We start from the raw sequence: 14,828 nt of genomic DNA, 5'->3' as shown, positions 1-14,828 counted from the left end.
TGGTATCATAGGAACACCTATTTATTTATTTATTAATAATATCAAAGTGCAAAACAAAACCTCTACAATATGGGGTAGTCATCCCTTTACATTATGGTACAATGTAAAGAGGATATTGCACATAAAAAAAGTGTAATAACGGGTATACCGTCCGGGAAAAATCACTGCATCCGAATACGCGTTTCACCCTCGCTTCATCTGGAGGTGTTATGGTATTGTACACTTTGGACCAGTTCATACTTTTATCATTAGTGGTAAATGTTATGATCACAGTAATTACTTTACAATCATCTAAGAGAAGTGCATATAGTGAAATGCAAAGGAACAAGATTTACCATGATTTTATATTAGAAAAAAGCTTTCACAATGTTTCGATTAAAATCTGAATGTTTTACGTGGGCATAATATCAATCAATAATGGCAGTTTTCTTTAAAAGAATAGTGTCAAACTGATCACTATATTTATCAAACCCCCAAAACTTTTTTTGACACTTTAAAATAAGCCGTAAGTGTCAGAATAAAGGCGGTGTGACGGTTTCTTAAAGATTTCCACTACTTTCCATCATATTGAGGAATTTGGCACATGCTACTATAAATTCCATACTGGTGTTCCGCTCGTTGATATTCCAGTATTGGCAAAATTCTGTCAGGAAAATTTTTTATGGTAAAGAGGTTTTTTACCCAAAATGTAAAAATGGTCACATATATTATTAAATCAGAAGTTACAGCAATAGCCAAAGTGGTCATTAGGTTTCCTTTATTTACAGAAGTTCAGCGTTTTTCGGCATTGCGTTCACCATTTTTGGAAGAGTGACAGCAGGAAGTGCAGCCATAGTGGTTGTAACTTTTCATTAAGTATCTCGGAGACTGAAGGTTAACTATTATATATCAACATGTTCTATCAATATGTTACCATCATTTTCAAAATTTACCACAACAAAAATGACAATATCTCTGTAAGTAAAAGCAACATATTTATCAAACTTTGGCTACGGATTTAAGTTGATTTATGGGAAATCCTCTTTAATGGCTAGCAAAAGCGGACATACAGTTTATGCCTTGTTTGTAAAAATGTATAGGAGGCTTATATATATTCAGACCCAAAAACCTGTACATAGGTGAGGATAAATGCCCTAATTACTGCTTGGCGTATACCAGCTATGTAATATATGTAATATTGCCCACAGCTAATGTTTCATTTACAATTCTGCTATATTATTCGAAGATGTGGAATGGTCGTGGTGCAAAGGTCATTTTTCCTTTTTAAGTCAGCATCAGCCGGATCGGGTTTTCATAAATGCCCTTTTTATGTATAAAAACAATGCTGTACAGTAAACGGCTTGTGATGGTCTGGCCCCACATTGCTTCTCGTCTATCACATGCCATATGCTATTTTTAATTAGCATGGGAAAATGGCATCTTCTTACAAAAAAGAAAATGTTTTACTTGTCAACAAAAGGATTTTTACAGATATATGGAGCATTTGACTTGCATATGACAAGACGTACAACATAAATGTCTATTTCTGCTATGTAATAATGAGGTCAATTCTCATTCAGTCTGGAGCCGTTCATCTTTCCTATATTGCTGCCTTACAGCCATTGTGGCTGTCTTAAAGCATAACATTTTCTAATTTTATTAGTGCTGAAATGTGTAAAATGCAATTGATTTTCCACTATTCATTATTGCGGAAAGAGAGTTCTACAGTCAATTGTGCCAGGATAATAGTTAATAACTGAACAGTAAGTTCAGGATAATTCATCGCTGTGTGTTTTAGGGAGAAGCCGTCCTAAGATTTTATTCTAAATTTTTGAATCATTTGTATTTAGACACATGTAGGTATATCCAAGACTCGGTGGCTGGGGCTTAGTTAAAGCTCCTATAACACACTAGTGTATATTCTAGTACGGGTGGAGCCAATATAAACTTACCTTTACACCAGTATATGCACTATATAATAAAATGTGTGGTGATGAAACAATTTATGGGATATGGTAAGAAAATAAATAGTAAGGAAACAAAGGGAATGTAAAGGTGTCCTCTGCTTTGGACAATCATTTTAAGTTAGATGGGTCCCCTGATGATAAGCAAATCACAGGGTGTCATGTTAATGATCAGCTGTAATATATTGGGGGAACCCTTCAGTACGCATGCATTTTCCCTGCAGCCTCACCACAGAAAGTAAACTTGTAAGTTAACAATTAAGGCTGCTAGACCACAAAGAGAGATCTAGATCGTAGCCGTAGTCCGGGCGTGATTACGGCTAAGACTGGCCGCGGCAAGTCACGCGCATTTGCGGGCCATGCTTCCATATAAAGCATGGAAGCATAGTCCGTAAAAAGCAAAAAATAGGACATGTCCTATCTTTTGCGGAGCCTTTCTATGGCACGGACACATTCCCATAAATATACGGGAATGTGTCCATGGACAATAGAAATTAATGGGTCTGTAATTATGGATGAATTCTACGGTCTTGTGCATGGGGCCTAACATGTAAAAATTGATACAGAAAGTATACTGAAATATCGTATAACTTTTCATAATACAATGAATAAGAAAAGTATCACATGAGTAACATACCCATACGTGACTTTTAATAGAGAAGTCATACTGTCCCTAAAACACCCAAAGCTCTTGGACCTTAAAGGGTATGTCCATCTTTGGCCTCTATTTTAGTTTTTATATATAAATAATCTACATAACAAGATTATTAATGTTGATCTTGTAATGATCTTGAGTGTTATAGTTTAGAGCTGCATTAACTATTTTGAGGGCTTCAAACCAGAAATCTTCTAGCTTTCTTTGCTGGCCCAATATCCTAACAAAATATGCTAACGAGGGTTAAGTAGGTAATGCAATGTATTTACAAGTTTACCCAACCTTTTACGTAGCATATATATATATATGTACTATAAAGTGCTTTGGTTAATAATGGACAGAACATTTGTACGTAATACAATATCTCTCCCACGATTTTGGGTATATTCAGTGCCAATGTTTTGCAGATATTGTGTTATATAAAATAATTCTGAATGTTGTTTATATCTCTTTCCCCTTTTATATAGGCCAATTTATATTTTAGATTTTTTTTTTTAATTGACACAGTCATTTAAGCAGATTTGTATGTAGAAGGTAAGCTGATGAATTGTGTTGCTAATATTGATGGGTATTCAGGCCTGTGACTGATGTACAGTGAATGTGAAATTGTCATGTTATCTCCAGTTATTTGTTTTTCCAGCTAGAGGAGGCAGATAACCTGTGGGACTGGGAATTCTCTGTTTGTCCTCGATTCTTTTTTTACCGCTATTAATAAATAGAACTGACTAGTGTCATGAAACCCCTATAGTAATGAAGATAGATTAAAAATTCTTAGCTAGATGTCAATTAATTTGTATTATCTGGAAAACTTTAAGTCCTTTTGGTGAAGTGTCTTGATCGTGTCCTTTTCTTTTGTAGTGTTATACTTTTTGTAAAGTTTGAGGTTGCATTACTGTACATACAACATGGTAGTCAGTGCTACATAAATGACACAAATCTTGAACCTCTAATTGCAAAGAACATTAAACCACACCCCATTGGCTAAGCCCACCCACCCAATCCACCAGTAGAAAATGGAAGAGAACACTGATCAAAAGCACACAATCGGAATGGTTCTAGATTAGTTCTAAACTGACAAGACAGTTAAGCTGGCTATACACATAAGGCTCTGTTCACATCGCATTTTTCCTCTATGTTTAGTGTGTACGTCTGGAAATCTCTCAACGTACACGCTAAACGTGTCTATAGGGCTTAATCAGAGTGACGGAGGCCAAAAGTGTATCCTTACGGCCTCCGTCAGGCTGGTATTTGTCAGGATGGAATAGTATAGTAGACTATGCTATTCCATCCTACCGGATCCCACAAAAAACACAGAATGAACTTGGCATAGGCAGGGGCGTAGCTAAAGACTCATGGGTCCTGGTGCAAGAATTCAGCTTTGGCCCCCCTAATCCCTTCCTAACAGTACCAGACCCCTGCGCACGCCTATGCCCAGCCGCCTTGCCCGACAGACCCCATGAATGCCTCCACAGTATAATTCTGCCCATAGCTGACCCCACAGTATAATGCCCCATAGCTACCCCCACACAGTATAATCTCCCCCATAGCTGCCCACACACAGTATAATGCCCCCATTGCTCCCTACACAGTATAATGCCCTCACACAGTATAATGCCCCTCCATAGCTGTCCCCACAGTATAATGCCCCCATAGCTGCCCACACACAGTATAATGCCCCCATTGCTGCCTACACAGTATAATGCCCCATAGATGCCTCCACACAGTATAATGCCCCCCATAGCTGTCCCCACAGTATAATGCCCCCATAGCTGCCACATACAGTATAATGCCCCCATAGCTGCCACATACAGTATAATGCCCCCATACAGTATAATGCCCCCTATAGCTGTCCTATACAGTAGAATGCCCCCTACAGTAGAATGCCCCCCATAGCTGTCCCATACAGTATAATGCCCCTATAGCTGCCCCATACAGTGTAATGCCCCATACAGTATAATGCCCCCATAGCTGCCACATACAGTATAACACCCCCATACAGTATTATGCCCCCATTGCTGTCCCATACAGTATAATGCCCACCATAGCTGTCCCATACAGTATAATGCCCTCCATAGATGTCCCATACTGTATAATGCCCACATAGCTGCCACATACAGTATAATGCCCCCATACAGTATAAAGCCCCCTATAGGTGTCCTATACAGTATAAACCCCCCATACACTATAATGCCCCTATAGCTGTCCCATACCGTATAATGCCCTCCATAGCTGTCCCATACCGTATAATGCTGTGTGGCAACGGGGGCCCTGCAGGCCCCCCAGTCGCAACTGCGGCCCTTGCGACCCCTATAGCTGTGCCACTGGGCATAAAGGCCACTGGGCATAGGTAAGAATCAGCATACATGCACCTGCACATTTATGTCATTTTGTTAGGATGTTCTGGCCATGTTTGTTTTGTTGTACATTTTTGGCCTTGCACTCCTTTCATTCTGCCCCAGGGTGTTATTAATTAGGGTTAGGCTGATTCTTACCTATCTTGAGTGCATACTGTGGCTTTAACCCAGAAGGAAGGTGTCTGTCTAGGTTATGGTCCCACTTAAAAGTGGTCATCTTGACGTGGCGGGTAGGCTCACACAATGTTCGCTAAGAACCTCGCATTTGTTAGAATATTATACATAGCAGTAATGCAATTCAAAATAGTGTATGCATTTGGTGGTTCTGGATTGTAGAGCGCTGTTGCAATGGTGTTTTTAGTACCACTTTTAGGGTATGTTCACACGGCCGATTTTCGGGCCGTAAGCACCCGAAAAATCGGAAGCAGAACGCTTCCAAACCATCTGCCCATTGATTTCACGGCCTTCTGTTCCGACGGAGCGTTTTTTCGCACCGTTTTTTTACGCATAAAAAAACGGCCGCGAAAAAGAAGTTCAGGACACTTCTTGGGACGTTTTTGGAGCTGTTTTCCATAAACTCTATTGAAAAAAGCTCCAAAAACGGCTGTAAAAAAACGCTGCGAAAATCGCGAGTGGCACAAAAAAACGTCTGAAAATCTGGAGCTGTTTTCTCTTGAAAACAACTCCGTATTTTGAGGCTTTTTGACTCTGCGTGTGAACATACCCTTACAGGCATTGAGCTTCACTAAACTACAAATGAATTCAGACGGCCAATGTTTGTCTAAAAATTGCATATCTGCATGCTAGATTTAATGCCCAACATAGCAGTGGTTTTGGGAAAGCCGGGTAAATATAAGAGGTGCCCACATACTGCGTGAAAGTAATGCATACAAGGTAAAAGGGTAGACATTGCTGATAGAGGACAATCAAATTGGACATGAATAGGATTGTTTTTTTTTGTTTTTTTTTTATAAATCTCCCTCACATTTTCGATAAAATGTTATTTTCAGGGTGGCTTATAAATTCCCCATTGTCGTAATGTTTTCCAGGATTTTTGTTCATTTTCTCCACATTTAGACTATAACATCTGTATTTCTTTAAAATGGAGTGGACTCTCCTTGGCATTTCTTATTTTTGCTGTGCTGGTGGCTAAAGATGCTGCATTATTGAGTAGTATGACCTTCTTGTTCGCCCCCTTTGTACACAGTGTTATTGTTTTTATCAGAGCCCCATCAGTCCTGATGAATGAAGACAGGGAAGGACATCCGTGATCTCAGTTGTTGTGCGCCGAGACACAATCAGGTTATTGTAGGTGGAAAGGTGTCAATAAGCCTCAATGCTCAGCGCTCTGCATATATTTATCCGAAAATTTCCATTTCACTTTACATATTTCTAAACAGTCTGCATTCTGAAGGACGTTACTAGTGGCCAACCGGAAATAGTGTTTTTTTAATGTGATCAAAGGTGTCTGGAGAGGGCAATAGCCCTGGTTCGGAATGAAACATAGGACTGTTATCTTATGTCTATGGCCAGTATAACTGCTGATCCCCACATAACCTGTGTGATAGACTTGGCCAAATATATATGTACATTTCTATGGAGGGGAGAGGACGATAGAATAGTTAAAACAACACCCCACAACCACGTATAAATATGAACAATTAACTTCTCCACCCGGGAGCAGACTGTTTCTAATGTCATTAATTCTGTTTTTGTATGTTTTTGAAAAAGTCATTTTAGAATAATATAATAGATATATTCTGCACTATGTCAGTTGTGTTATCCTCACAATGTATATAGTGATCCCTTGGAAATCATCTGTATCTTAATCAAAATGTCTGCTCATGAATATTCATTAAGCAACCATCTGCCTCCTGTGATACGGATACCGAATATGGCCATGTGCAGGAGACCTAGATTCATTCACAACTAATTAAAACTTCCTGAAAATGGCTCAAGGGGACACTAAAAAAGTAACGCCGTTAAACGTACTCATGAGAATATTTTATAAACTCATTGATTATAAATCATAAAATGGTGAAAGATGCTCTTTAAAAGTAAATGAATGGCAAAACAACATGAAATAATTCAAAACATGCAAACACATAGTAAAACAAAGTACTTGCAAAGATTCTCAACTTTTTATGTTGAATTAAACTGAAATGTTACAATCCGTATTCTACTTTAAAGGGAATGTACAGTATCGTCCACAAAAGACAACTGCCACTGGAGCACAAACATAATAGGCTGACGTGTCCTCTTTTGTGCTACTCACTTTGCTGTATAGATTGGAACAGATGAGAAGAGTCATCTCATTATTATTATTAGAGGGTGAGAGATTTACAGACATTTCTATTATACTGCTGAAAGCCTAGCAACACTATATAAACGGATAAGGCTCTATGCATCTCCGCCGTCACTCCCTGCTCTCTGAGGGAGCGGGCTGTACATCACTTTCTGGAGATTGTAGTAATGGATTTAGGTTTCTCTGTCAGTTGAGTTTCATTAATTTCAGCTGCCATAAAGCATACACACCAGGCTGCACTTGCTATATGGACAATACAGGTAGGAAGTGTGTGTCCAATATGGCCGCCCCAGGGAAGTTATTAAAAATGAAGAACTACAACATTAAAATATATATATAAACTCATTATTTCTCTTCTACAGACTTAAATCTAATGAATGAAATTAATTGCAATAGACATTCCTGTTAAGGACAGTTTTTCTTTTTCATAAGTTTTCAAAAATAAGCTTCAGCTTCATTGTGTTTCATGTCATCCACATTCTAACTGTAACTTGAAGAATACATATGGCATATGGATTCTAAAAAGAAGTAAAGTATAAAACAAAGACTTTTTTTGATCCATTCATTATTTTGGCTAAAAAAGGCATCTAAAACTGCCCTGTGTGAACTTGGCCTTACAGTCACTGACAATGATGCTTTAAACCAACTGCATATATCACTTTATCTACAATAGAGGCAGCCCATGGTGAGAGGTGGTCCAGTACTGGACGACTTCAACTGCTGCCCTTCACATAGGCGTAACATTTACTTGCAGCCACCACTAGTGGGAGCTCACTGCATAAAGATTGTACAGCTACAACTGAGTTCAATACTAGCGGCAGGGGCGTAACTAGGAAAGACTGGGCCCCATAGCAAACTTTTGACTGGGGCCCCCCTTCCACTGGGTATTACACAACCCCCCCTTGTAGATAGTGCCTCCCTATAGATTCCACCACACAGCGCCCCCCTATAGATAGCGCCATACACAGCCCCCTGTAGATAACGCCTTACAGCCCCAAATCCCCCCTGTAGATAACGCCATACAGCCCCCCTGTAGATAACGTCTTACAGCCCCAAATCCCCCCTGTAGATAACGCCATACAGCCCCCCTGTAGATAACGCCATACAGATCCCCAGGTAGAGAACACCATACAGCCCCCCTGTAGATATCGTCTTACAGCGCCAAATCCACCCTGTAGATAACGCCATACAGCCCCCCTGTAGATAACGCCATACAGCCCCCCCCTGTAGATAACGCCATACAGACACCCCCTGTAGATAACGCCATACAGAGTCCCCCTGTAGATAACACCATACAGACCCCCCTGTAGATAACGCCATACAGCCCCCCCTGTAGATAACGCCATACAGACACCCCCTGTAGATAACGCCATACAGAGTCCCCCTGTAGATAACGCCATACAGTCCCCCTGTAGATAACACCATACAGAACCCCCCTGTAGATAACACCATACAGACCCCCCTGTAGATAACGCCATACAGACCCCCTGTAGATAACGCCATACAGACCCCCCCTGTAGATAACGGCAGATAGCCCCCCCCCCAAAAAAAAACGGCCTATAGTTTGTCCTACAAAAGACATGTATCCCCTATCCACAGGATAGCGGATACATGTGTGATCGCTGGCAGCGATAAGGAGAACAGGGGACCGAAAATCCCCCGAAGCTCTCCATGACAAACCTCGGACTTCCGGCATCTGCACAGTTCAATAAAAATGAAAGGAGCGCTGGTCACGCATGCACACAAGCGCGACCAGTGCACAAGTCATTTCTATGGAGCTGCAGACAGACCTCGGAAGTCCGTGGTTTGTCATGGAGAACTTTCGGGGGACTTTTGGTCCCCTGTTCTCCTTATCGCTGGGCGTCCCAGCGATCACACATGTATCCCCTATCCTGTGGATAGGGGGATGCATGTCTTTTGTAGGAACAACCCCTTCAGTGGCGTCACGCTGTAGCAGCCATAGCAGCTGCTAGCGGAGCCTCCGGCCATGGGGGGGGGGGGCCCGTGCCGGCGGGCCCCGTAGCAGCCACTACTACGGCTGCTATAGCGGTAGTTACGCCACTGACTAGCGGTATAAATGCAAATGCCGTTCGCTCCCCCTAGTAGTGGCTGCAGGCAACTAAAGATTTATCATGCAACTCTGTGACTGTTTAAAGAATAAATGGAAATTGCCTCTACTTATATTGCAAACAAGTGCAAATTAAGCAAATGTGTTATATTCACCTTATAATTTCTTTCCACTTAGTCTTTCTTACATTTTATTTTCTACTTGGTTCAACCAGTGGTTGTGGAATCGCTATCTTCCAATGAGCAGTGTAATAAGATTGTAGAAATTGATCATTGTTGTTTGTTTTCTTCCTGCGCTATGCTGGCATTTATTCATATTTTATATTTTCTTTGTCCATTCTTAGATTCTTAGAATTTGCACAAGATTTACCCCGGAGCAGGACACAATGACATTCTCAGATGGCCTTACACTCAACCGGACTCAGATGCACAACGCTGGGTTTGGTCCACTCACCGACCTTGTGTTCACATTTGCCAACCAGCTCCTGCCCCTGGACATGGATGACACAGAAACTGGCTTGCTCAGCGCCATCTGCTTAATTTGTGAAGGTGTGTATTGCATTTGGATTATAGAATGAGAAGAGCTGTGTTGTCTCATTTGATACAAATCAATTCATAGGCGATTTCATAAATGGGGCTTAGACACAACCCACTGACAAGCTGTTTATGGTAGAAAAATATTCTACAACCCTTTCAAAGGGTTATTAGCATTTTATAAAGTGATGGTATATTGCTAGGACCTCTGTGACCCCCACCAATCCGGAGAATGAAGGAGCTGCAATGCTGATATAGCACTGCGTCCTCTTTTTAGTTTTCCTTCAGAGCAGCGCTCCCAGCCGTGCAGGGAACTACAGCAGACACTTGAATGTGGCTGTTCTGCAGTTTCCTGCACAATGGGTGACCGGGTCGCCTCTGTGAAGGGGACACAACTACTGTTCTTTTTAACAACTTGGAAACTTCCTCGCTCAGGGAAAGTCTGCTCCCACGCAAACTCACCCAGCTCTACTCTTTTAGATCTGGCAGAGCTTACATAAAACACTGCCTGATCAGAGAGCAATGTGTGGCTGTAGTTACAGCTGCACAGTCCTTTCTATCCCCGCCCTGCACTCATCTCTATGAGAAATGCACAGAGGAAACCGGAAACTGAAGAATCAGTATTGTTCCTGCTCCCTGCATGAACGGCATACCGCTAATTTTATCGGTGGAAGCCACGGCCAGTCAGGCAATTACCCTGCAGTGGCCGCTGCAGGGGAAATGTAATAAACCATGGCAGCTAGTTAGATGATGGCCTCCCTTGTAATAGAAGGATGGCTCGAGGCCGTCAGAACGGGAGCACCCGTTAAAGAAGATCTGACACTAGTTTAGTAATGTCCTATCTCCAGGCTAATCTGATAGGCGCTGTCACACTGATAATGCTAGTGAAAATTGTGTCCCAAAACGTTTGTTGTTTTAAAATTTGAGCATTTTTCCAATTATGTAAATGAGCCTTTTTTAGACAAGTGGGAGGAAACCGCAGCGATTCTCCTGAGGTGGAACTACCTCACAGCCTCTGATGCTGTCCAATCAGCATGAAGCTGCTTACCACAGTGTGAGAGACATTCTAGAGGGAAGGGGGATCACTTCAGATAGCCATATCTCGGGCTGTGGACCACCTAGAAAACAGGGCTTCTGGTGGCATATGAAAGAGGAGATCCTGATCTTTCATATGACACCAGGATCGCAGTTCTAGCTGGGAAACAACCGGAGATATCACCAGTTGAATACACAGTCGCAAATGGAAGCTGTATACTATATGATCAGGCTGTGTTGCTGGGCAGGGAAGAGGGAAAAGCTGTATGCTGATTGGACAGCATCATACAGAAAACATTACACCGCCCAGAGGGAAAAGAAAGAGTCACCTCCTATTTGGCTATTAGAGCCACATTAGCATATTTAGAAAAATGCTCATAACTTTGCAAATAATATTTTTTTTTTTTAAACAAATCACACTGTAGTTATCAGCATCAAAGCGCCTATTAGATTAATTAGGAGATAGGGAATTAATAAACTGGTGACAGATCCTCTTTAAGAGCAGGGACCTCCCTCTCTGCTGTCCACATGCCCTAATAGGGAATTTACACATGGTTATCTTCATGAAACAACCAATTTAACCCCTTCACTGTCCTGAACCACAAGGATGTTACCATAAGCCCATTAAGTACCCTAACTAATTATGGCAAATTATTTGACAGTATACAGAAATATTTATTTGCTACTGCTGTTTTGGATCAGTGAAAGGAACAGTGCCCAAATCTCTAACTGCCCATTCACTTGCTACAAAGGCTTAAGGCCTTTGTACACCAGCGAATTATCGGGCGTTCCCGACAATTGCCCTGTGTAAACATATTATCGTCGTCGGCAGCACATTTCCATATGTAAACAGGTAGACGTGCTGCCGACATGATAGAAATGTATGGGGACGCGCGATCAGAGTAACAATCGCTCGTCCCCATACTAGCGCCTTGTGACGGGAGCAAACGAGCGCCGATCAATGAGCTGTCTCGTTGATCGGCGCTAGTTTACACGGCCCACGTCAGGTGGTGTAAAAGTCCCTTTAGAGGCAACACTGAATGAAACAGGCTAGGCTTGATTCGGGGGCTGGGTTGGCCTGTAGATTTTCTACCGAGCACATGTTAAAAACTGCAACATTTCATCCAAGGACTGTGTTCTGAGTCAAGAATGAGAGGCAATCAGTGCTCGTTCCCTGTGCCACTTGTGCTTGGCTGCACGTAATGTATTAAAGCTCTTACAACAACCTTGAGTACCCTATATATAATATATAGAAAGATAAGTTCCATCAGGGGAGAAAAGTGCATGTTGCAGTGAAGGAGTATCTGTAGTAACAGGCATCCAAGCAATATTTTTGTAAAGAATTAGACCTGAAAGGCACTCAGATGTCAGCAGGCCAAATATAGCTCCCTCCTGATGCAACACAATTCATTGAAGCAGATGGTGAGGTTTACATCTGGAGGCTTACAGTATGCTGCCATCTAGTGGTTTACCTATATGTGACTGGCACAGCAAGAAGCGTAAAAACTATGCATGAAAAATATGTTTTTTGTTTTTTTTTCTCCCTTTCCTTATATAGACCGTCAGGATCTGGAAGAGCCGGCTAAAGTAGATAAGCTGCAGGAGCCATTACTGGAAGCATTGAAAATTTATATCAGAAAGAGAAGACCCAACAAACCACATATGTTTCCAAAGATTTTAATGAAGATCACAGATCTTCGCAGCATTAGTGCAAAAGGTAACATTATATTCATATCATTGCATAGAATAAAAATATAAGTATCATTTTCCATTGACACGTCTTTAAATCGATATGTATAAACATTACGTTGAACCTGATTTTGCAGGAAGTTGCCTTGTACTGCGTCGATCACCGATTGAGTGACAAGAAGTGACCACCATTAGCACACGATTACACAAATGCACACGATAGGTATTATGTGCGGCAAATCCACAGCATAATACCATACCAGCAAAGTAAATGAGATTCCAAGAAATCTCATCTACGCGTTGCAATTTTTTTTTCTAAATTGAACTGTGGTGCGTATTTTAAAAACCGCAGCATGTCGGTTTATCTTACAATTCGCAAGGGGAAACACATCGGACTAGCTTTATAAAAAAAACGCACCAGAATCCGCAACATAAAAACTGACCTATTTCGCCATCAAAATTTAAAAACCGCACCTAAAAACGCAGTATTAGTTGTGGATTTTACCTGCGGAATTACCTGCGGTTTTTCTGCACTAAATTCCGCAACATATGCATGTAGCCTTAAAAAATAAATAAATAAAGCAACTGCTGTGTCTATTATATTGTTCTGCGGAGCAGCTGCTGGAGAATAACATAATACACACACACCTCAGATGCTGCAGGCAATTTTTAAAAGGATGAGGGCGTCTCACATCAATTGTGGACAGGAATCTCCCCCTAAGGCCTCATGCACACGACAGTAGCCATGTGCACGCCCATGATTTTCAGGTCGGCCGTCAGCGGCCTGTCAGCCGCCCGCAAATCGCAGGCCATTATTTTCAATGAGCCTGGACCGCAGAACACGGCCGTAATAAGACTTGCCCGTTCTTTCTGCGTTCTAGGCTCCTGGGCCATGCATGGACCGTGAAAACCACGCTCGTGTGCACACGATTTGAAGAAATCTCATCCACACGCTGCAGAAAAAACGCTCAGAAATTGACCTTCAGTGCATTTTTTTTTAAGCCGCAGCATGCCAATTGTATTTGCGTAATCGCTGCTTATTTGTTTGTGGGTTTTCCCCATTGAATTCAATGGGGAGGTAAAACCCACAACAAATATGCAACATCTGCTATTATTAATGAGCTGAAAAGCAGCGATTCCGCCGCAAAAAAACGCAACTCGGGAAAAAAATCTTATACTTACCCAAATTCTGGGTTTCTTCGTCCAGGCTGGCCTCCTGGGATGACGTTTCATCCCATGTGACCGCTGCAGCCAATCACAGGCTGCAGTAGTCACATAAGCTGCAGTGTCAACCCAGGAGGCTGGACTACAGGACAGAAGAGGTACTCGTCGCCATGACTACGCAAGTATGAAATTATTATTTTTTTTGGGGGGGGTTATGAGCAGTTTTTCGCAGCGGACATTGCGCCCGAAAAACTGCAACACAATTTGGTGCGCTTTTTTTGGCCAGAATTCCTTGTGGTGCACTGGGCAGATACGATTTGTGCTTTTACACAACTTATTTGCCCTGCTGTTCTGCAGCAGTTGGAGTATTATATATATGGAATAATGTATCCACTACAATAAACTATAAGACTATTAAAAGTTACCTCCCAGGTCTGTGACCTGTATAAATGCCCTTGTCCGGCAACCTTGTGCTTTTATATGGTCACTGTACTCCTTGGTGAGCTATATTTTTATAATTTACAGTAGTATATTCTTGAATATATAATAAGCCATTAAATCTTACACAAATATATTTACTATAAACCATATACTGAATAAACTGGTCTTTGGTGGCCAGCACCTGTTAAAGGAAATATATATGACTATGGGAGCAGCGGTCACGGAGCGGAATTCTAATATAGCTGGATTTCCAAATCAGTGATCACTTATTCCATGTGATCGTTTCCCTTGCAGCTAATCAATCAGGTGATTTTACACTACCAAATGGGTAATGGATTAGGTATTTACCAGTATAAGAGGTTACTGCTTGCATCAGTGTAAGAAATTACGTTTTATTCTGAACCAGGAAGTGTCCACCATCTAGCGCCCCAGCCCCTCCCCTATGCAGTTGACTGACGGCTCTGCTTGTCTTTATCGCCATACAAGTCTAGCGGTCAATCAACTGCATAGGGGAAGGGTTGGTGGACACTTGCACAGAATGAAACGTAATTTATTCCATTGATGTAAGCAGTAACCTCTTTAGCACTGGTACGTTTCTAATCCATTATGCGATAGCTACCTAGCGGTGTCAATGTTTGGTA

General features: G+C 41.6%; 1 protein-coding gene across 8 annotated transcripts in view; it reads left to right on the top strand.

Moving 5' to 3' along the window:
* Positions 1-14,828, top strand: part of RARB (retinoic acid receptor beta) — a 646,418-nt gene that overhangs the window by 629,691 nt on the left and 1,899 nt on the right. For all 8 annotated transcript variants that reach the window (XM_075827191.1, XM_075827194.1, XM_075827189.1 and 5 more), the window contains 2 exons: positions 9,669-9,873; positions 12,452-12,610. In XM_075827191.1, coding sequence (XP_075683306.1) covers positions 9,669-9,873; positions 12,452-12,610 — 364 coding nt within the window. The remainder of the gene's footprint in view (positions 1-9,668; positions 9,874-12,451; positions 12,611-14,828) is intronic.

This window comes from Rhinoderma darwinii, chromosome 5, assembly GCF_050947455.1.
Source record: "Rhinoderma darwinii isolate aRhiDar2 chromosome 5, aRhiDar2.hap1, whole genome shotgun sequence".
NCBI lineage: Eukaryota > Metazoa > Chordata > Amphibia > Anura > Rhinodermatidae > Rhinoderma > Rhinoderma darwinii.
Note: the sequence above shows the minus strand (reverse complement) of the source record. Positions and strands in the feature narration are given on the sequence as shown.